We start from the raw sequence: 24,233 nt of genomic DNA on the forward strand, positions 1-24,233 counted from the left end.
TGAAAGGGAATGGAGGGAGGGGCGTTCTGACTCAAGAGCTGAGCAAAGGCTAAGCCTTTATCACCTTTTGCTCAAAAGTATGAATCCATTTAGGCAAACTTGGGGAGGTTGGATGCATACTATGGCTTAAGTGGTTGACAAAGATTGGTGCTATTGGTGGTACATAGACGCAATGAGGATGACAAGAAAGCTACTGCTTTGAAAGAGGAAGAAAGTGAGCTGGAGGAACTGGGGTACCTTCATTGAGCTGAGAGGGGTCTAAAAATTGGGATTCATTTCTGAGCAGCTGCTGGCATGTCAGAGGCTTGGAATCGGCCTGGTAAATCTAAAACTGTCTCAGCAGTGGTTAGCTGACCTCACCCAAGTTCCAAGCCTTACTCTGCTTGATCCTTTTTTCTTGAGCCTCAGAGCTAAAATGCTCCTGAGCTCCTTCTGATTGGTTGAGAAGACCAATTGAAGTTCCCTTGCCCATGTTAGGAGGTGTACGCCTCCTGAACTAAAGATAGAAACAGCTGGCCTTCCAGGCAGCTAAAAGCCTCCAGACTAAGAGGTGTTTCCCACTCGTCAGCCAGACTCCTTGAAATACGCTTTGAGTAATTCTACCAACGTCCTCCATGTCTCTATTCTGCCATAACAAAGGCTGTGGGCAGCACTTTGACCCCAATGCAAACCTTCCTGGTAAGTAATCCTGACTGTGCCAGGGGTTTCTGTGAGTGCTGGGGGAGTGGTCAGCTGTGGGCAGCCCATTAAGAGAGTAGAGAAATTTGAGTGTATCTACCCTAGTTTAATTGGTGTGGGTGATCTTCAATCTTATTTCTTTTTATTCTAAAGAAAACCCATGAGCATATAAATCTCGGGGAGAGATAAATGATAGTTGGTATAGTTGCCCTTCTTTGATCCTTCTGCTGGTATCCACAGATTCCTGTTGCCATCACCCTGGGGTCCCAATCTTCCATGATGCACTTAAGGTGAGGAGTAGCAAGGGGGGACAGTAAGAACATTTCCCAAAGGAAATCTACCCGGGAATCTGAGCTGCGCTGGGTCTTTCGTTATCAGGGTTGGTCCTGCTGCCGGAAGCGAACTGCAGATTTCTCTGAGTTCTTAAACATCAAGGTAAATTATTTACTTCCTTGGATTCTGCCCCTAATAGAAGGATTCTATACCTAATCCATCTCTCCTTATCTATACTAGGGCTGTACTGTGGGACCACACTGTGCTGAGAAGCTCCCTGAGGCCCCTCAACCTGAGGGGCCTGCCACAAGCAGTTCACTTCAGGAGCAAAAACCTCTGAATACAATTCCAAAGTCAGCAGAGACTTTGCGTCGGGAGAGGCCCAAGTAAAGAGGAGGAGGTCCCTGGGTTTTTCCTACATTTCTGGAGCTTCCTAGAAGTATTTAACGGGTCACTGGGGTTTGGGGACTAGGGGTGTGAGGAGGGCCAAGTGTCAGGGCTTTGCGTATATTTTAGATCTTAAGGGGAAATTTGTGTCCAGAGTACTGTCCTTTGCTTTAAGTTTGGTATGGGGTGATGGGATAGGTAGTTAGAGTCAACAGGGTAGCTAGCCCCTCACAAATACATACTTAGTTATAATACAAGGGGGATTGTTGAGAATGACTTGATTTATTTTTATTTTTGGAAAAAAAGCATTTTTTTAATTAAAATTTAATTTTTTTTAAACATTTATTTATTTTTGAGACAGAGACAGAGCATGAACGGGGGAGGGTCAGAGAGAGGGAGACACAGAATCTGAAACAGGCTCCAGGCTCTGAGCTGTCAGCACAGAGCCTGACGCGGGGCTCGAACTCACGAACTGTGAGATCATGACCTGAGCCGAAGTCAGACGCTTAACCGACTGAGCCACCCAAGCGCCCCAAATTTATTTATTTTGAGAGAGAGAGGAGAGAGAATCCCAAGCAGGCTCCATGCTGTCAGCGCAGAGCCCAGCATGGGGCTCGAATTCACGAACCATGAGATTATGACCTGAGCCAAAATCAAGAGTTGGATGCTTAACCAATGGAGCCACCAGGGTGCCCCTTGGAAAAAAGCTTTGAAATGAGTTTTACATCAAGAAAAAGATGTAGTGTTGGCAGCTATGAGGCTTCAGAGAATAGTTTTCTGGAAGAAGTATGAGCAACAGAAGAAAGTCATGTTAGGTCCACAATTAGGGAAGGATGAGGATATGATACAGTTCTGCAGAGAAATGTTAAATTTTTAAAGCAACTGAGTAGATGGGCAAGAAAAGCCCTAGGGATTTCCCCAAGGTTCAGGGACTTGGGATGTACACAAAGAAAAAAAAAAACTGGCGATGGAGTTGCTACCCAACTTTTCCAATCCTGCCCCACTTTCACCAGACTTTGACGCCATTACCACTGGTGGGAGTGTTGGACCTGTTGATCATAGTTAATGGGTCAGAACTAAATCACTCCACCTATAACCCCTAGGTCAGAGTTACCTCCAAAGCTGCTTCCGCTAAATATATCCCAAGCCCTGGAAATGGCATTGGAACAGAAGGAATTAGACCAAGAACCTGGAGCAGGTAAGTGGGTCATTAGTAGGACAGGCTGTGCAGACTGGGATATAGTGAAAATGGCAATTAGGTGGAGGGAATGGATAGGTTCTGACTCTGTTTCCCTTGCCCAGGACTTGACAGTAGTCTGATCCAGAGTGGTTCCAGCTGCCAGAATCCAGGATGTGATGCTGTGAGTGAGAGCTTATAGAGGGCACAAGCATGTGGCCAAGAAATCCTGTACCTGGGATGACTGGGTATAGATATGAGGCTGTGTGGGGTATACTTTAGAATGACCTAATTATTTTCTTGATTCTCCTTTATCCATCTTAGGTTTACCAAAGCCCTGAGAGTGATGCTACTCCATGTACCTACCACCCAGGAGCACCTCGATTCCATGAGGGGTGAGAGAGGGGACTGGGTGGCCTATGAGACAGGTTTCTCCCAATGTTGATCATAAGGTGGGAGTTAGGGCTCATGGCAGAGGGGAGGAGATTCAGTTGAATTATCTTCCCACCTCAGGATGAAGTCCTGGAGCTGCTGTGGCATCCAGACCCTGGATTTTGGGGCATTCCTGGCACAGCCAGGATGCAGAGTTGGTAGGCATGACTGGGGGAAGCAGGTAAGCCCCAACTTTCCCGAACTTTTGATTAGAACCAAATTCCGGAAATAACTTTCCCTCCTATACCAAATAAAATTCTTCTCCTTATCCTCAACAGCCCAGAGGCTTTGCAATATGAAGTAGTATTAATCTTTTTGGATTCCGTGTCTCTTCTCGAGACACACTTGAGACCTCCCCTTGGGTTAAGACTTCATTCTTACCACCCACATTTCACATCTTCTCTTTAGCTGCCAGCATCTTGCCGTCATGATTGGCACCAGACAGATTCCTTAGTAGTGGTGACTGTGTATGGCCAGATTCCACTTCCTGCGTTCAATTGGGTGAAGGCCAGTCAAACTGAGGTGAGAAATGTCTGATGCTGGATGGGAGGCTGGTGGATTGGGTGCTATTACAATTTTACAGGCAGAGTTGCTGTGTGCAGTTAACATGTGGGCTCCGTAGTTCCCTGAGAGGAAGGTAGAGCTGGTAGATCAGGGCTGTCTGGCTGACCTGTTGATGTAGGGATCACACCTCTGGCGTGGTTCTCTGTTGTAGTAACTTGTTCTGACCTTCTGAGACTGTTACTACCCCTGTAATTCTTCTCTCTCAGCTTCATGTCCACATTGTCTTTGATGGTAACCGTGTGTTCAAAGCACAGATGAAGCTCTGGGGGGTAAGTGAAGATAAGGGGCACAGGAGGGGGAGGAAGATGGGGTAAAAAGAAGGACCAGATTGGAATGAATAGAGGGTGTCTTGAGGGAAGGAATTATAGTGGGAAAGTGGAGGTTTTCTCTTCATTTGCTTTGATATTCTCTCACTCTCCCCCTCTCCCTCCCTTTTTTCTCCCCCCTCCTCCTTCTCCCGTTTCTTTCCTCTTTCTCTCTTTCTTACTGTATTGTTTTATTCCTCCCCGTCTTGTTTTCCACACCTTACATTTATTTTTCTTCATCATTCATCACCACCCCACCCTGACCACAAACCCTCATTTTCTCTTTCTTCTGTGTTCCTCTATCTTTTCCTCCTCCTCAGGTCATAAACGTGGAGCAGAGCTCTGTCTCCTTGATGCCATCTCGGGTTGAAATCTCCTTGGTCAAGGCTGACCCAGGATCCTGGGCCCAGCTGGAGCACCCTGATGCACTAGCTGAGAAGGCTAAGGCAGGGACTGGGTTAGAGATGGATGAGGAAGAATCGGAGGATTCAGATGATGATCTGAGCTGGACAGAGGAGGAGGAGGAGGAGGAAGCGATGGGGGAATAGTGACACCAGTCAACTATCTAGATAGGACCTCAGTGGTTCCCTTAGAATGTCAGAGACCAGGATATGGTTGACCATGTCCTGTTGTTATTGAGCAGCAGCAGGCTGAAGGAGGGGAGAACAAAAGTGTCCAAACCGTGCTGTTTTTTCCCTTAAATAAATCTCGTATTCTGCAGTTTCACATAGTGTCGTTCTCTCACCTCACTACCTGAGATTTTATTCATCCCCCCCCAACTTCTGTGTGTGTTTAACACACGTGTGTGAAAACAAGCACATGCACAGTCAAACTGTTCTTTATAATCACCGGGTAATCTACTGAGTACTTACTGTATGCCCAGTTGTGTGTTAGGTGGTTTAGAGCTATCTGAGAAACAGAAAGCTTGTTTACTCCTCTCAGGAAAATTATAGTCTGGCCGACAGGCTAATCTATATGAAATATTAAAAAACATCAAGTAGTTTAGCTGAGTGTTAACTTGTACGGTACAATTATTAAGAGCTGGAGGAGTTGAGAGTGGAGCGATTAATGTGGACTGCATTAGAAAGGGAGAGCTCCGTGGAAGAACATTTTTTAACAGCTTTATTGGGAAACAATTCACATTTCATACAGTTCACCCATTAAAGTGTAAAATGCAGTGTTTTTTTTAGTATGCTCAGAGTTGTGCAACCACAACCAATTTTCATCACTCCAAAAAGAAATCCTGTACGTGTTAGCAGTCACTACCAGTTCCCCCCCGCCCCCAAACTCATGGCTGTGGGCAACCACTAATCTACTTTCTGCCTCTATGGATTTACTTGTTCTGGATGTTTTATATGAATGGAATCCTACAATATGTGGTCTTTTGCAAAAGGCATCTTTTGCTTAGCGTAATGTTTTCACAGTTCATCCATGTTATAAAATGTATCAGAACTCCATTCCTTTTTATGGCTGAATAATATTCCACTGTATGGATATATCACATTATGTTTGTTTCATCAATTGAGGTAAAGTTTGGTTTGTTTCCATTATTATGAATAATGCTTCTATGAACATTCATGTACAAGTTTTTATGTGGACTTACGTCTTCACTTCTCTTGGATATATAACTGGGAGTATAATTTATGGGTCAAATGGTAACTTTAACCTTTTGAGAAACTGCCAGACTGTTTTCCAAAGAGGTTGTACCATTTTACATTCCCATCAGCAGTGTAAAACCATTTCAGTTTCTCCACATCTTCAGTAACACTTGCTATTTGTACTTTTTATTATGGCCATCCCTAGTGGGTGTGAAGTGGAATTTCATTGTGGTTTTAACTGCATTTCCTTGATAGCTAATGATGTTGAGCATCTTTTCATATGCTTATTGGCCATTTGTGTTCTTATTTGGAAAAATGTCTATTCAAATCCTCTGCCCATTTGTTAACTGGGTTGTCTTTTTATTGAGTTGTGAGAATTTTTTAAATATATTCCAGAGACAAGTCTCGTCGGGTAGATGATTTGGAAATATTTTCTCCTATTCTGTTTCGCCTTTCTACTTCCTTGATGGTGTCCTTTGATACACAAAAATTTTTAATTTTTATGAAGTCTAATTTATCTTTCCTTTAGTTGCTTATGTTTTTGATGTCCTAGGCAAAAAAAAACCACTGTTTAATCCAAGGTTGTGAAGATTTGTTCCTGTTTTCTACTGAGAGTTTTATACTTTCAGCTCTTATATTTAGGTCTTTGATCCATTTTGAGTTGTTTTTTGTATGTTGCATGAGGTAGGGGTCCAAGTTTGTTTTTGCATATGGATATCTAGTTGTCCCAGCAACATTTGTTGAGAAGGCTATTCTGTCCCCATTGGCTTGTCTTGGTACCCTAGTTTAAAATCAACCGACCATGAATGTAACGGGTAAGAAATAAATTTTTAATGGAAACTTGTAGGAATGAGAATTGGATGGATATGGCAGAGTAGGGAGAGCCAAGCTGAGGCAGGAAGGTGTTTTATTTTAAATTCCAGAAGTAATACATTGTCATTGTAAAATGCTCAGTGCAGAAGTATGTAGTATGTAAACTCTCTCCAAGCTTAGTCCCTTTGCTGTTTGTAACCACTGCTAACATATCAGGGGGTATGTTTAAGGGAGGGGACAAAAAAATTAGCTGAGTGTAGCTAGATTGGGAGGAGCCTAAAATTCTAGGTGAAGGATTTTGAACATTATTTAAAACAGAGTTAGAAAGGCAGTGTAGGCCCTTTTTTAATGTAGATTTTTAAACAGAGGAGTGATCATCTCTTTCTTGAGTCTCCCTTTTCTTGAGCGAGATTTACTCCCTCAACAGAGTGGCCAGGAATCTGGGAGATTCAAAGTGTAAGAAACCTCAGTAGGAAGCTTCACCAAACCTCAAAATGATCTCAAGTTCTTTTCATAGCACAATTTTCTCTCAGTTCCGATTCAAGGAATATAAGGTCTTGTTGGGAGCTAGAGGTAAGATGGGAGTGAGAGAATGGACGTGGGCAGCAAAGGTAAGGGATCACAGGATAGCATGGCTGAGGATTTGGAGATTGAGGCAAGATTAAGGGATCCTGGGGAATGTATCCAAAGAATGCATCTCTGCCTCACAGAGAAGTTTGATCAGAGGTCAAGGGGCTTCCAGGACCTCCAGGATATTCAACAAATCTGGCTCATTTCTCTGCTCTCATTCTATGGATTTGAGGTGCAAATAAAGTTTCCCCCTTGACTCAAGCCCTTCAGATCCTTTCCAACCCTGGCGGCAGTTTACTTTTAATGTTATTTTTCTACAGATGAGTTGACGTCAATAGGGGCTTTGGTGGACGTTTAAAGCTTTTAGAGGTGTAGAATGCATATAGAAAAGTGCATAAAGTGCACTAACCTTAAATGTACAACTTTTTTCTATCTTATCACAATCAGGAGACCAGCAACTACCCAGAATTCCTGGAGAGGATGAAGGTGAGGAAATCAAAAAGTTCAAGTAACCTTTGTTGTATATAAACTTGATATATAAAATTTCAAGTTCACAGAATTAATAAAGTAGTGTACTTCCTCATCTTATGCAGTCCAAAGCCTAAAATGTAAGACAGTAAAGCAGGTACATAACATTAATGGTAATAACAACAGCAATAACCATAGCTACCTCTTCTCATACAATCTAACCTGCCAGGCACTGTGTTAAGTGCTTTGCTTGCATTACCTCATTTACTCCCCCACTTCTCACCGTCAGATGTACATATTCGTTCACATTAGCACGAATCCTCTCCTTACCTCCTTTATACTTTCTCATTTCTTCCCATTGTGCTTTGTATCCTATTCCCTCATGCCTTCCCAGAAACTTTACACTATTAATTATCCTTTCTCTCTCCTGTTTGTTCAAGCTTTCCCTTTCATTGGATATTTTCATTGACATCTAAACATGCTCGGGTCTCTCCAATTTTATAAAAACACTTTTCCTTGACTACACAACCCTTTCCAACTGCTACTTAACTCTATTCTCTCCTTTATAAGCAAACTTCTTGAAATAACTATTGATTTTCTATTTCCTCCTTCCTGGTACCATCAAAACACACTCTATCTGACTTCCAACCCGCTCAGTCTGTGGTGATAAGGTCACTTTTGGCCATCAAGTCACTAAATCTAATGGATGCTTTTAGTCCTTGTCTTACTTGATCTCACAAGCAAAATTTGACACTCATGATGGTTTCTTCCATAAAATACTTTTAATACATTGACTTCTATGACCCATCACTCCTCTTGGTTGTCCTCCTACTTCTCTGGCCATTCCTTTCAGTCTCCTTTGCAGGGTTCTTCCTTTTCTACCTGGCCATTGAATGATGAAGTTCCTCAGGACTTAGTCCTGATCTTCCTATCTTCTTATATATGACTCTTCTAGACACTCTCAATTATGCCCATGACTTCAAATACCACCCACATGTAGATGACTCACACATTTTTATCTTTAGGCCTTATCTTTCCTTTGAGATCCAGATTTGTATATTATAGTAGTAATAGCTGACACAATTCTCTCTCTCTCTCTGCCCCTCCCCTGCTGTGTGTGCACGTGCGTGCTCTCTCACAAAATAAGTTAATGAACTTAGAAAAAATAATAGCTAACCCATATTTAGTATAGCGCCTGACATATATAGTAAGCACTATATAACTCTTTGCTATTATTAGTACTACTATTATTCCTCTCTCTACTAAAAGCTTTCACTTCAGACTATTAGGAAAGTTGGGGTGTTTTTTTTTCTTTCTCTTGGAGAGGAGGGACACATCTCCAATATCCAATTTTATAATGTTTCAATAAGAAAATAGGATTTTCTTGACAGGTCTTGCTGGTCTACAAAGTGATAACATATTTAACATACCATTGCATCAGCTCCAGGATTAAGGGAGATTGTATTCACCTGCTGAGGGAATAAAGTCTCATGTATAGAATGCCACGGTGCTCACCACTTCTACCCACATTATTTTACTTAATCTTCACACCTGCCTTGTGAGGTAGGTATTATCCCAAATTTTTATAAATGAGGAAAGCAACACTCAGGGAAGGAAATTGCATGCTTTGGAAGTAACATAGCTACTAATTAAAACCTCAGTCATTGCTAAGAGCTGTCATAGAGCCATTTGAGAACATCTAAAACATAAGGACCAACTGGGGTCTGAAAAAAGAAGCCTTAGAAGAGGAACATGACACCATGCCCCTCTAGCCTGGCAGAGTCCCTTTGACAAGCCTATCGAGGAAGCAGTGAGGCCTTTGATCAGTGCTATCTCATGTTGATGCAACACTTTTCCAATGTATTTACCAGATTCAGTGTTACTATTTTGGGGATTCCTGCCTCCACTGTCCTCTTTCTCCCTTTCTGCTCACAAAGTTCCACAACATTGCTAGAGGGAGAACCAAGCAGACCAATATAAATTCATGCTGTCCAATTTCAACTTGGCCCTGGAAGCTGCTCAGCAAACCTTTTATTTGTCTCCTACGTTCCCTGGCACTCATCCCACAGAGGATCTTAACAGACCTTCCTCTTCTCAAATTCCAGCTCCTCCTGTTCCGCTCCTTTAGACACATATACACACTTTCACAAGATGCTTGACAATTCAGTAACATTGTTTTAAAGCTTCTTTATAGAGAATTTATGACATGTACAAAAGTAGACAGAATATTATAATGAATCCCAATTTACCAAACACTCAGCTTCAACTAGTATCAACTCCATGCACTTGTTTCATCATTTCCTCCTTGCCCCATCATTTTGAAGCATATCCCAGACATGATATTCCATACCTAAAGATTTCAGTATGTTTCTTTAAAAGGTAAGGATCCTTTTTAAAAGAAAAAACCATAGTTGTAATAACATTAGCACACATAAATAAGCACAATATTCCCTTAATATCATTTATTACCAATCAGTATTTAAATTTCCAATAGTTTCATAAATATCTAAGGAATTTTTACAGGTTTTTTATTTGATTCAATATCCAAATAAAGTCCACACATTGTGATTGGTGGATATGTATTATTTGTTCATTTTATTTTATCTTATTTTATTTTATTTATTTTTTAAGTAAGCTCTGTGCCCAACATGGGGCTTGAACTCACGATCCTGAGATCAATAGTTGCATGCTCCAGCCACTGAGCCAGCCAGGCACCCCGTATGTCACTTTTAAACTAAAGGTTCCTTTTCATCCATTTTTTTTCTTACAATTTTTTATTGAGGAACTCAGATCATTTTTCAGTAGAGCTTCACACAGTCTGAGTTTTGCTGATTGCATCTCTGCTGTATAGTCTAACATATTTCGTTGACCTCTGTTGTGTATATTGGCAAAATCAATGTCTATACAATGCATCTTCTATATTCATTGTCCTATTTTCAGTAGGGTGGGGAAATTGTCCATGTGACCAAAGAAGCGGAAGGTGTTTGGCTTGGCAAGTGACTCAGAAAAGAGCTAGGACTCTTTAGCAGCACTGAAACAGATGGTTGGGGTCAGACCTCAATAAATAGTAACTGAGATCCAGGCAAGAGAGGATGAGTGAGGGGCCATGGAGTGTCAGATTTCCACTCTGTTGCTATGTGGAGCAGAACAGGCAAAGAAGCACTGATCAGGCTGAAGTCAGAACTAGGAAAGGAGAGGTAGTACTTGAGGCAGCAGTTGGGATTATTTCTCAGGGTATTACTCTACTTGCTATATACCCTGTTTTCTAAATATAACTTATTCATTCATTCCCACCTCTGTGCTTTTGCCCTGGATGTTTCCTCTGCTTAGAATATTACCTCCTTTCTCTCCATGTATCCAAATCCTATTTATCTTTAATGAACAGTGAAAGTTCTCTGTTTTCCATATTTTTGCTTGTAGGGTCATAAAATATCTCTGAAAGGTTAAATAAGAGATCAAGAATATTGATTGCTTTTCCAAGAAGGGAACTGGATGGCTAGAGGACAGGGCTGGAAGGGAGAAAGAATTTACTGATCTGTTGCAGGTGTGCCAGGTAATCTGATGAAATTGTCTACTATGAATTCTGTGGAAGTAGAAGCAGGGAGATTGAGGAGAATGAGGAAGGTCTGAAACAGCCTCTGTGGGGAGAGTGCCAGGGAATGTATGAAATGAATAAAAGAGCTGCAAGGGCCAAGTTGAAATTGGACAGCATGAAGTTATATTCGTCTGCTTGGTTCTCCCTGTAGCAGTATCCTGGGATTTGGAGAGCAGAAAGGGAGAGAGGGGACAGTGGAAGCAGGGATCCCAGAGACCAAAACACTGAATATGGTGTAACTGGGAGATAATTAATTACTGATCTGGATGAAGTGAGAGGTAAAGTATGTAAGGGTCCCACTGAGGTTAGAGATGAAGAGATCAGAGACCTAAAAGTTGTTTGGAAAAGTGTTACATCAATGTGAGATATCATTGATTAACCAAGGGCCTCACTGGTTCCTAGATAGGCTTGTCAAAGGGACTCTTTTAAGCTAGAGGGGCATGATATCAAGCTCCTCTTCTAGGACCCCAGTGGGGTCCTTAAGTTTTGGATATTCTCAAATGGTTCTAGAACAGCTCTTCGCAAATGACTGGGTTTTTAAGCAGGTGGAATTCATCACTAAAATTGGAGCTTCTGCAAGAGGCATGGTGGAAGGGGTAACAAAAAATTAAAGAAACTACTCTTTATTGAGCCTTTACTGTGATCTAAGCACTGTAATAATAATCTGTCTATTCTTTTATCTTTTTTGTTTCTCTGTATATTTTACACATGTATCTCAAATGATAATATATATTATTTAATTCTCACAACAGTGTATTAAAAGCATCATCATTATTTTTAAGTGTTTATTCATTTTTGAGTGAGAGAGAGACAGAGCATGAGCAGGGAAGGAGCAGAGAGAGAGGGAGACACAGAATCCGAAGCAGGCTCCAGGCTCCAAGCTGTTAGCACAGAGCCTGACGCAGGGCTTGAACTCCCGAACCGCAAGATCATGACCCGAGCCGAAGTTGGATGCTTAACCGACTGAGCCACCCAGGCGCCCCTTATTATTATTATTTTAGAGAGAGACAGAGTGGGGGTGAAGGGCAGAGGGAGAGGGAGAGAGAATCTTAAGTAGGCTCCAAGCTTAGCATGGAGACTGATGTATGGCTCCATCCCACAACCCAGGGATCATGACCTGAGCCAAAATCAAGACTCACATGCTAACCAACTGAACCACCGAAAAGCATGGTGCCCCTAAAAGCATGATAATTATCATTTTCATAATACATGAAGAAATTGAGGTTCAGGGAGGTTACATAAATTTCCCTAGGTCACACAGCTATCAAGAGTCAGAGCCTGAGACTCCAATCTAGGTCTTGACTACAAAGCCTGTGTTCGTTGGTGTCCAAGTAGTACTTTCCAGCAAACACTTCCCTCCACTAAATGAATCCTATCTGCCAGTGAAATCTGTTATAAAATTATAGATGCATTATCACTAAAAATAATGATACACTGAATTGAAAACTTTTGATGAGTAAAGAGTTGAGTAGGGTAGAAGAGATATTTGGAGACAGTGAAACTAATTGAAGATCATTGGCAGTGGTCCAGGGGAGAAAGATAAGACCCCAGACTTAAGTGAGTGTGGTCATAAGAATGGAGGAGAGAGTCATAGATTTAAGAGATATGTCTTAGTTCAGGTGCTGTAACAAAGTATTATAGACCAGGTAGTTTATAAACAACGGAAATTCATTTCTCACAATTGTGGAGGCTGGAAATCTGAGATCAGGGTGCCAAAACAGTTGAATTCTGATGAGGGCCCTTTACCAGGTGGAGAGGAGAGAGAGGAAGCAAGCTCTCCCATGACTCTTATAAGGGTACTAATCTTACCTTATTCATGACCTCATCTAATCCTAATTACCTTCCAAAGGCCCTATCTCCTAATACCATCATACTGGGGGATAAGATTTCAACATATGAATTTTAGGGGGACATATTCAGTCTGTAACAAAATAGCTACACAGGTAGGAGTGAAAGTAATGTGTTACTTGAACTTAAATAGCTCACTCCTTCTTCAGTGCCTCTGTAATATCTGATTCCCCTGCCTGGAATAGTCTCCTTCCAGGTTTTTGAATAACTGGCTCCTTCCTGTCATTCATGTCTCAGTTCATGATAGGTAACCAATTCATTATCTTGAAAATTCATCAATAGGGGCACCTGGGTGGCTCAGTTGGTTAAGCATCTGACTCTTGCTCTCGGCTCAGGTCATGATCTCACGGTTTTGAGTTTGAGCCCTGCATCGGGCTCAGTGCTGACAGCGTGGAGCCTGCTTGGGATTTTCTGTCTGTCTCTCTCTCAAATAAACAAATAAACTTAAAACATTTTTTTAAAAAGAGAATTCATCAATAAAAAGAATCAAACATTTATCCTGCCTTTCCAATCTGAACTAACAAAATAGTAGATGGGGGGATGTATCTTTTTACAAAACTATTCCAATGAATAAAAATAAACAATAAAATCAGAACATTACTTTGGCAATCCTTGATAAATAGATATAAATAGTAAGGATCAACAGCTTCTAAGGTCATAAAGAGACGTCAGACATCGTGTCTATCCTATAGTCATACCAAAGAGATGAACCCAAGGTCAGGCTGCCTGGGTTCAAATCTTGACTCCTCCACTTACTGGCTATATGACCTTAGACTACTTAAGAGCTATGTGCCTCAGTTTCCCCAGCTATAAAATGGGATTAATAACAGTGCCTATATCATAAAGTCATTAGTAGTATTAAATGAGTTAACATGTCTAAAGAGCTTAGTATAGTGCCTGGTATAGGATAAGCATTATAAAAAGGTTAACACTGTTAATGAATAATTGGCTTTTTATTTGTACATCATTTCTCTCTTTCACCAGAATATAATTCTGTATTTATTCACTATTCCCAGAACATAAAACTGCCTAGCACATATATAATACATGCTCAATAAATATTTGTTGAATGAAGGGTCTGAATTAGAATGGTAAAGAATAGACAGGAAAAAGACATATGAGATATTCTTAAAAATGAAGAAATAAACCTTGGACTTAGTGATTTTTTTTTCTGATAAGGGATGGAATGGAATAAGATGCATACTTCAATATTAATAGGTAGAAGCTAGTGCTTTTAACAAAAATAGAGGCAGGAACTAGAACTAATAGTTAAATAGTCTGATAATGAATTTTATTTTATTTTTTTAATTCTTTATTCATTTTAGAGAGAGAGAGGGAGACATAGAAAACGAAGCAGGCTCCAGGCTCTGAGCTGTCAGCACAGAACACGATGCGGGTCCCGAAATCATGAACCTGAACTCACGAACCGTGAGATCATGACCTGAGCTGAAGTTGGTTGCTTAACTGACTGAGCCACCCACATGCCCTGATAATGAACTTTATTTTAGATATGAATTTGAAATGATGGCAAAACATGAGTGGAATTGCTAGCAGAAAGTTAATTGTAAATGCAAAATTGAAATTCATGAAAAAAGCATTGAAAATAGATTTGAGAACCATCTTCAATGTGACAAATATTCAACTTTCTGGTAATGAGCTTCCTTCATCGTTAAAAAAAAAGCAAAAGTGAATAAAATGGAGAATAAAATATTTGAATCCTTAAATTTATTCTTCAGAGGAAGTCAGTGTTAGTTTGGTGTATATCCTTTCAAATATTTTCAATGCATTTGCAAGCATATTGGCATATAACATGTAGGAACATAGTAAAAGTATGAGTAGCTATCTATATACATATGGAGAAACTTGTTTTTTTCTTTTTGGTCAATTTGGAATCATTCTATAATATTTTTCTGTAGCTTGCTTAATCATTAAACATACCACTTTATAGTCCTTGAAGATATTTTCACATCAATATGTATACATCGCTGACATTCTTTTTTGTGTTGCAAAGTACTTGATTCTACATATATGCCATAATTTATCTATCTGTTCCACTACTGATGGACACTTAGGTTGTTTCCAATTTTTTGTTATTACAAATTAAGCAGCAATGAAAACCATTTTACATGTATCTTTGATTATTTGTGCTAATATTTCTTGAAGATAGATTCCTAGAAGTGGGATTGCTGGAAAGAAGGCATATACATCTAAAATGTTAATAGAGAGAGGGATGCTTGGCTGGCTGGGTCGGAAGAGCATTTTACTCTTGATCTCAGGGTTGTGAGTTCGAGCCCCGCAATGGTATAGAGATTACTGAAAATGTACATATGTATGTATGTATGTATGTAAATAGATACTGCTCAAATTTCCCTCCACAAAGACTGTTCCAATTTACATGGCCATCCAACAGTATATGAGGTACCAGTTTCCCCAGTACCTTCATCAACACTTTGTTGTCAATTAAAACATTTGTACCGACCAGATGTGCAAATGATGGTATCTCATTTTTATTTTGCATTTCCTCTGATTACAAGAAAGGGTGAACATTTTTGTCTTACTGAATATTCATGTACAGGCTTTTAATTACACTTAGTTCTCAGTCCTGTATGTCATGCTCACCCTCTGCTGTACCTTGTTGTCTCAGATTCTGGAGCCTTTCCATAGTTTTACTGGCAAAATGGCCCCTTCTCATCTGTATCCTTTTTTGCACTAGACCAGAATTTCTTCCTAGCTACTGTTTGAGGTACCATTTCTCAAATGGCTTTCCTGCCTCTAGAGAATACCTGAAACTTTTTGTCCTTTTGGGTTGTACATATTTTATGTGCCACTTTTAGTGGTGTCTCAGAAGGGTTCTGAAATGCAATTTTTGTCATACACTAAATTCCCAGATAAGGGGTGCCTGGCTGGTTCAGTCAGTGGAGCATGAGACCTGCTCTCATGGTTTTAAGTTTGAGCCCCACGTTGGATGTAGAGATTACTTAAAAAAATAAAATAAATAAATAAATAAATTCCCACACGTAACTGCCTCTCTATTCAGTTCCACTTATCTGTTTGTCTATTCTTGAAGCATATCACAACGTTATACAGTAATTTGATATTTGGTAGGCAAGCCTTCCCTTATTTCCCCTCCCCCCCTTATTTCCATCTTTAACAAGTTTTTGACTTTATTCTTCCAGATAAACTTCACAACCAACTTGTCTGGTATTCCCACCCTATCCCCCCAAACCCCAATGAGATTGTTATAGAAAGTGATAGTTATTTGAAATTTTTTTCACTTCTGAAACGTCTTTCAGGAATATTGTACGTCTATCTATTTTTCATATCTTCATACATATAGCCTTCAGCAATATTTTGTAGTTTTACTCATGTAAATGTTTTGTACATTTCTTTGTTTTATGATTTTATTTTTAAGTAATCTCTGCACCCAACATGGGGTTTGAACTTATAACCCCGAGATCAAGAGTCACATGCTTGGGGTGCCTGGGTGGCTCAGTAGGTTAAGCATCCGACTTCGGCTCAGGTCATGATCTTGCAGTCTATGAGCCCGAGCCCCGCGTCGGGCTCTGTGGTGACAGCTCAGTGCCTGGAGCCTGCCTTGGATTCTGTGTCTCCCTTTCTGTCCTTCCCCTGCTTGTGCTCTGTCTCTCTCTGTCTCAAAAACAAATAAACGTTAAAATTTTTTAAATTTATTTAATGTTTTTAATTATTTTGAGAGACAGAGACAGAGCAAGAGCAGGGTAGGGGCAGAGAGAGGGGGAAACACAGAATCTGAAGCAGGCTCCAAGCCGTCAGCACAGAGCCTGATGCGGGGCTTGAACCTCATGAGCCGCGAGATCATGACCTAAGGCGAAGTCGGGTGCTCAACCGACTGAGCCACCCAGGCGCCCCGTAAAAAAAAATTTTTTTAGAAGTCACATGCTCTACTAACTGAGCCAGCCAGGCACTCCCTTTTATACACTTCTTGTTGGATTTATTTCCGTCATTTTTTCCCACTACTATGAATGGAATCTTCTTTCCCATTATATTTTCTAATTGGATATTTTTATAGACAGCAGTTTTATATAGAGAAGTTATTGATTTAAAATAAACTCTTTTCCTGTTTAATTTTAATTCTCAGTTGATTTTCTTAGATTATATATCCTATGTAAGCAAGGACATTTTATGACTCTTCCTTTACAATATTTATAACTTTTACCTTCTTTTGTCTTAATGTTTTCACTAGAACCTGCAGAGCAGTGTTGCATGGTATTTGTAAAAACAAGTGAATAGTTCTGATTTGGAAGCCCCTGAGTGGCTCAGTCAATTAAACATCTGATTCTTGATTTCAGCTCAGGTCATGATCTCACAGTCACAAGATGGAACCCTGTGTCAGGCTCTGCCCTGACAGCGTGGAACCTGCTTAAGATTCTCTCTCTCCCTCTCTGCCCATCCCCTGCTTGCATGTGCACGCATGCACTCTCTCTATAAATATATAAATAAACATTAAAAAATATTCTTGATATGTTCTGACTTAAAGGTGAATGCCCCTTATATCTCACCATTGAGTATGATGATTTTAGTTGTCACCTATACTCTGTATCAAGTTATAAATTCTCCTGTTCCTAGCCTACTGAGAAAATATTTTTAAGGTATTACAAACACAAGTGAAAAAATTCAAATAGTACAAAAGGGTATGTGAAGAGTTGCCATCTCTGTTCCCCAGTTTCCCAATTCCCTTACTGAGAAGTAATTCCTATTAACAATTTTTATGTGAACTACCAGAGATAAATCAATGCAAATACAAGAATATATGCAAAAAAATATATAAGTTGATGTTATTTTTTTACACAAAGAGTGTCATACTATAAACACTTTCTAAACACTGATTTCTTTTTTGTTGGTAAATCAGCTGTCAGTTGTTTCGTTGTAGGTAATCTATCTTTCTAGCTCTGTTTTTTCCTACTTTAATTATGGAATATTTCAAACATACAAGAGTAAAAGAGAATAGTATACTAAATCCCCATGTACCTGTCACCCAGATTCATGGCCAGTCTTGTTTCATCTATATTCCCCTAACCCTTGCTCTCCTATCTGCACCACCAAGATTATTCTGAAACAAATATCGTACATCATATTATTTCATTTTATCCATAAATATTTTGGTATGTATCTCTAAAATATAAGGACTTTTCTTAAACGTTACAATAAAACCACCACCTCTAAAAAATTAACAATTCTTGTTTTTGTCTTTTCAAATTTTTATTTAAATTCCAGATAGTTAACACGCAGTACAATATTAGCTTCAGGAGTAGAATTCAGTGATTCATCACTTACATACAACACACATTGCTCATCATAACAAGTGCCCTCCTCAATACCCATCACCCATCTAGGCCATTCCTCACCCACCTCCCTCTATCAACCCTCAGTTTTTCTCTATCTTTAAGAGTCTCTTATGGTTTGTTTCCCTCTCTCTTTTTCCTCCCCCCCATATGTTCATCTGTTTTGTTTCTTAAATTCCACATATGAGTGAAATCATACAGTATTTGTCTTTCTCTGACTGACTTAATTTTGCTTAGCGCAATATACTCTAGTTCCATCCACATTGTTGCAAATGGCAAGCTTCATTCTTTTTGATGCCTGAGTAATACTCCATTGTGTATATGTACCACATCTTCTTTATCCAATCATCAGTCTATGGAAATTTGGGCTCTTTCCATTGTTTGGCTATTGTTGATAACGAAAATTAACAATTCTTTTAATATCATCACATGTGCAGTCACTATTCACATTTTCCTTGTTGTCTCATGAACGTTTATATGTTTAGTTTGTTGTCAAGGATTGTCAGGATCCAAATGAGGACTATACACTGCAATTGGTTGATGTTTCTTTTCTTTTAAATTTTTTTTAATGTTTACGTATTTTTGAGGGACAGAGACATAGCATGAGTTGGGGAGGAGCAGAGAGAGGGAGATACAGAATCCAAGCAGGCCCCAGGCTCCAAGCTGTCAGCACAGAGCCCGACATGGGACTCAAACCCATGAATCGTGAGATCGTGACCTGAGCCGAAGTCAGAGGCTTAACTGACTGGGCCACCTAGTCACCCTTGTATTTATTTATTTTTTAATGTTTTATTTCTTTTTGGCAGAGAGAGAGGGAGACACAGAATCTGAAGCAGGCTTCAGGCCCTAAGGTGTCAGCACAGAGCCCACACAGGGTTTGAACCCATGAACTACGATAGCATGACCTGAGCCAAAATCAGACGCTTAGCCAACTGAGCCACCCAGGAGCCCATATTTTATTTATTTTTGAGGGAGACAGAGCGCGAGTGGGACAGAGAGAGAGAGGGAGACAGAGGATCCGACGCGGACTCTGTGTTGACAGCAGTGAACCCAATATGGAGCTTGAATTCACAAACCACGAGATCATGACCTGAGCCGAAGTCGGAGGCCTAACTGACCGAGCCACCCAGGTGCCCCGGTTGATATGTTTCTTAAATCTCTCTTTTTAAAAATGTTTTAATGTTTGTTTATTTTTTGAGAGAGAGAAAGATGGGAGGGGCAGAGAGAGAGGGAGACAGAATCCAAAGCAGGCTCCAGGCTCCAGGCTGTCAGCAGAGCCGATATGGGGCTTGAACTCATGGGCTGCAAGATCATGACCTGAGCTGAAGTGGGATGCTTAACCTACTGAGCTACCCAGGTGCTCTTCTTTTTTTTTTTAATTTGAGAGAGCAAGTTGGGGAGAGGAGCAAAGGGAGAGGGAGAGAATCTTAAGCAGGCTCCATGCTGAGCATGGAGTCCAATGCAGGGCTCTATCCCACAACCCTGGGATCATGACCTGTGCTGAAATCAAGAGTTGGACACTCAGGGCACCTGTGTGGCTCAGTCAGTTAAGCGTCTGACTTCAGCTCAGGTCACGATCTCATGGTTTGTGGGTTCAAGCCCTGCGTTGGGCTCTGTGCTGACAGCCCCGAGACCGGAGCCTGCTTCAGATTCTGTGTCTCCCTCTCTCTTTGTCCCTCCCCTGCTCGCACTCTCTCTCTCAAAATAAAATAAACATCTCTCTCAAAAATAAATAAACATTAAAAAAATTAAAACAAAAAGAGTTGGACACTCAACCACCTGAGCCACCTAGGTACCCCTGTTTCTTAAATTTCTTAATCTATAGATGCCCCTTCCTTCTTTCCCTCCTTTTTTACCCCCATGGGATTTATTTGTGGAAGAAACTGGGTTGTTTGTCCTGTAGTGCTTCCCATAGAATGGATTTTAGTGATTGCATCCCTGTGGTGTTATTCCCTATTCTTTTTATTTCCTGAATATTGATTAGATCTAAGCCTTGATTAGATTTAGATTCAGGTTTTACTTTTTCCTCTTTTGGGGGACAATAATATGTCATAGGTATAGTGTTGTATACTTTTATAGGTAGACACCAAGCCTCTTGCTTCTTTTAAAATATTCTCTTTGATGTTCTGAAGTTTCACTACAATGTGTTTGAGTGGGGATTTTTTTTCTTTGTTTTTTTGTTTGTTTGTGTGTTTTTTCTGTTTGGAATTCGTGAATCTTGGATTGATTCATCAGTTCTCAGCTATTTTTTTCTTCAAATACTGCCGTTCCACTGTTTTCTCTGTTCTTCATCTGAACTCCAATTGGACACTTGTAAGCATGGGGCCTTTTATTTTTTATTTATTTATTTTTCATCTTTATTAAGAAAGAGAGAGAGAGAGAGCATGTGAGAGGAGAGGGGCAGAGACAAAGAGAGACAGAGGGAGAGAGAGCGAGAATGAATCCCAAGCAGGCTCCACACTGTCAGCATAGAGCTGGACTTGGGGCTCAATCCCAAGAACCAAGAGATCATGACCTGAGCCAAAATCAAGAGTCAGCTGCTTAACCGACTGAGCCACGCTGCTGCACCAGCATGAGGCCTTTTAAATGTAGGCTGTAGGCTACTAGGAATCAGAGGACTTTAGAACAAAAGTTTTTTCTAGCACTTACCCAGCAGAGTTGTGGTTATTCATTGTTTACTTTACTGTCAGTGCACCATATATGTGTATATGGAATGGATATGATATATATATATAATCACACACCCTTAAAAATATATCTTGAAATTTGTTCCATATCACTATATAATCTACCCCATTCCTTTTTATCATGTAATAAGGTATAACTTGTCTAGTAAAATGCATGAATCTTAAGTAGATCTTTCTATATGTGTATACATCTATGTAATCTCCCCCCAAGTCTAAATACAGAACATTTCCAGCACCACAGAAGGCTGGCTCCTTGTGCTCCCTATTTGTTATTACCCACTCCCAAGAATAGTTCTGACTTCTATGGTCATAGATTAGTTTTGCCTGTACTTGAATTTCATATGAATGGTATGTACTCTTTTGCCTCTGACATCTTTTATTCATTTTCTGTGAGTTTCATCTATGTTTGTTGAATATATCAGTAGTTCTTTTTCATTGCTGTGTAGAATTCTGCCTTCTTTTTTTTAATTTTTTAAAAATCTTTATTTATTTTTGAGAAAGAGAGAGAGAGACAGTGTTAGCAGGGGAGGAGCAGAGAGAGAGGGAGACACAGAATCGGAAGCAGGCTCCAGGCTCTGAGCTATTAGCTCAGAGCCTGATGCGAGTCTTGAACCCATCAACTGTGAGACCTGAGCCACCAACTGAACCACCTAGGCATTCCATCTTTGCCAACTATTAACAAATACTTTTACCTTTGCCAACATGACAAGTAACACATAGAAACCTGTAATTAATACATGTTTTTAAGTAAAAATACATGCAAATGGTAAGAAAATTCAAGCAATATGAAAGGATATACATGGGCACCTGGGTGTCTCAGTCAGTTAAGCATCTGACTTTGGCTCAGGTCATGATCTCACAGTTTGTGAATTCAAGCCCTGCGTTGGGCTTTGTGCTGACAGCTCAGAGCCTGGAGCCTACTTCTGATTCTGTGTCTCCCTCGCTTTCTGCCCCTCCCCCCTCAAAAATTAACATTAAAAAAAAGAAATAAAAAAATTAAAGGATATACGATGAAAGTTATATATATATATATATATATATATTTTTTTTTTTAACATTTATCTTTGGTAGAGCATGCATGCAAGTGGGGGTTGGGCAGAGAAGGGGGAGAGAGAGAATCCCAAGCAGGCTCTGTGCTCACAGCACGGGTCCCAGCACAGGGCTTGATCTCACAAACCAGAAGATCATGACCTCAGTGGAAATCAAGAGTCGGTCTCAACCCACTGAGCTACCCAGGCGCCCCAATGAAAGTTACACATTACCCCTACTTCTAGTCCCTAGTTCCCCTGGTTCCCTTTCCAGAGATTACTGCTATTGTCAGTTTCTCATGAATCTTTCAGATATATTCTATGCAAATCATGCATATGCAAGTATAAATGGGTGTGTGTGTGTGTGCACGCACACACACACGTGCACATGTGTTTGGATATCTCTGTCTATCTGGCCTGGTTTATTGATGAAAATGGAAGTTTACTTTCCTCTTTCCCCTTAAAAAATATATCTATATATATATGCATCTCTTCTCCCTTTTTTTCACAAATGGCAGCAGGCTATTCACTCTGCTTTTTTCACTTAACATATCTTTGAGATTGTGTCATTAAAACATTTATAGCTGTCTTTTCTTTTTGATGGCTACCTCATCATTGATCTGACCAGTCCCAGGCGTTTTTGTCATTTCCAATATCCTGTTATTATAATCTCCTTGAACATACTTACTTGCAGACAAGTGCCAGTACATTTATAGGATAAATTCCTAGAAGCATGGTTGCTGGATCAAACTAGTTAGTGGTTGATGTGATTCCCTGCCCAACATCCATTCTGTATCTTCCCCATTGTTTACCAGTGGTAAAGTTTGAAGGGGTGGTATTGAACTCACCCCCAGCTTCTGGCTGGGGTGTACCACTCTTGTAACCCAATCAGGGTGAGCCCATCCCCCATGCCTCAGTGATTGGTTCAGGCAACCAGGCTATAGCCAATGAATGCATACCCTTGTCCTGTCAAGGGGATTGTTCTGGAATGGGCCACTGACCCAATTCAAGTTAACGAAATATTAGAGGATGTTTGTTGAAGTATTTGGTGGAAGGTTTTTGGTTTTGGTTTTGTTCTTTGATCTTCTGAGAGAGAGAACAGAAGCCAGCTTTGTCTCTTCTTTTGGACAGTGTGGTGTGGCTGATGGGAAGCTACAAACGCTGCATTCCTTTTGCTACCAAGAAGGAAGTGAAATTTATGATGAAGCTCACACTTTGGAAGACAGATCTGACAGAAATTAGGTCCTTGGTGATATTGTTGATCCATGGAATTAAATCAACTGCAAAGATCTCTGATCCCCTGGAATTTGCATTTGTATGAACCAATAAATCTGCTTTATTGTTTGAGCCTATTGTAGTTGGGTTTTCTGTTACCTATAAAAAAGTCATATGTGGGGCGCCTGGGTGGCTCAGTTGGTTAAGCGCCAGAGTCTTGGTTTCGGCTAGGGTCATGGGTTCAAGACCTGCTTTGGACTCCGTGCTGATAGTGCAGAGCCTGCTTGGGATTCTCTCTGTCCCTCTCCTGGCTCTCTCTCTCTCTCTCTCTCTCTCAAAATAAATAAATAAATAAACAAACATGTTTTTAAAAAGTCAAATGTTGGTGCACCCGGGTGGCTCAGTCCATTAATTGTTGGACTTTGGCTTAGGTCATGATCTCACATTTTTTGAGTTTGGGCCCCACATTGAGCTCTCTCCTGTCAGCATGGAGCTTGCTTCAGATCCTCTGTCTCCCTTTCTCTGCTCCCTGCCCGGCTCGTTCTCTATAAATAAATAATAAACATTAAAAAATAAATAATAAAAAATAAACATTTTAAAAAATCAAATGTACTTTTAAAAGTTTTTGATAAGTTGGCTTACAAAAGTTACACCAATTTACAATTCCAACAACAAAATACAAGAGTGTCTGTGTCTTTACACCCTTGCCAAAACAATGTATTCTCAAACTTTCTGGTGTCGCCATTTTTATAGGAAAAGAGTGTTATCTCATTGTATTTTTAACACAATCTTTTTATCAGGAGTAAGGTTAAGTTTCTTTCTAATATGCTTCAGAGTCACATGTCTTTCCTGTGTGTGTGTGTGAATGTGTGTGTGTGTGTATGCTGCTCATGTCCTTTGCCTAGTTTTCCATTTTGCTTTTTCTTATTGCTTTGGAAAGCTTTTTGTATACTAAGAAAATCAGGCCTTTGTCAAATGGGTTCAAATATATTTTCTTTTTTTAAGTTTATTTATTTTGAGAGAGAGAGAGCATGAGCAGGGGAGGGGCAGGGAGAAGGAGAGAGAATCCCAAGCATGGAGCCTGACGAGGGGCTTGAACCCACAAATCATAAGATCATGACCTGAGCTGAAACCAAGAGCAGGACACTTAACCACCTGAGCTACCCAGGTTCCCTTAAAATATATTTTCTGAGGGGCATCTGGGTGGCTCAGGCAGTTGAGCATCCCGTGATTTTGGCTCAGGTCATGGTCCTAGAGTTGCAGAATTGACCCCT

At 40.3% G+C, this 24,233-nt stretch overlaps 2 protein-coding genes across 6 annotated transcripts in view; both read left to right on the forward strand.

Moving 5' to 3' along the window:
- The first annotated feature begins 16 nt into the window (after positions 1 to 16).
- On the forward strand, positions 17 to 23,091 carry ITGB1BP2 (integrin subunit beta 1 binding protein 2). 5 transcript variants are annotated; one of them, XM_015080557.3, is made up of 11 exons: positions 17 to 678; positions 919 to 968; positions 1,057 to 1,113; positions 1,192 to 1,337; positions 2,442 to 2,536; positions 2,641 to 2,699; positions 2,840 to 2,910; positions 3,029 to 3,128; positions 3,356 to 3,469; positions 3,718 to 3,780; positions 22,876 to 23,091. In XM_015080557.3, exons 1-11 carry the CDS (start codon positions 615 to 617, stop codon positions 22,984 to 22,986), a joined length of 930 nt encoding a protein of 309 aa, XP_014936043.2. In that variant the 5' UTR covers positions 17 to 614; the 3' UTR covers positions 22,987 to 23,091. The 5 variants fall into 5 exon arrangements, with proteins under 5 accessions (XP_014936043.2, XP_014936049.2, XP_014936040.2 ...); XM_015080554.3 differs by lacking the exon at positions 22,876 to 23,091 and adding an exon at positions 4,137 to 4,542 and having other exon boundaries at positions 23 to 678; XM_015080563.3 differs by lacking the exon at positions 3,718 to 3,780.
- Positions 7,265 to 24,233, forward strand: part of LOC106982388 (rho-related GTP-binding protein RhoG-like) — a 38,879-nt gene continuing 21,910 nt past the window's right edge. Inside the window, exon 1 of the mRNA XM_053202463.1 lies at positions 7,265 to 7,283. The gene's annotated coding sequence lies outside the window, so the exon portion shown is untranslated. The remainder of the gene's footprint in view (positions 7,284 to 24,233) is intronic.

Source organism: Acinonyx jubatus, chromosome X (genome assembly GCF_027475565.1).
Source record: "Acinonyx jubatus isolate Ajub_Pintada_27869175 chromosome X, VMU_Ajub_asm_v1.0, whole genome shotgun sequence".
Classification (NCBI taxonomy): domain Eukaryota; kingdom Metazoa; phylum Chordata; class Mammalia; order Carnivora; family Felidae; genus Acinonyx; species Acinonyx jubatus.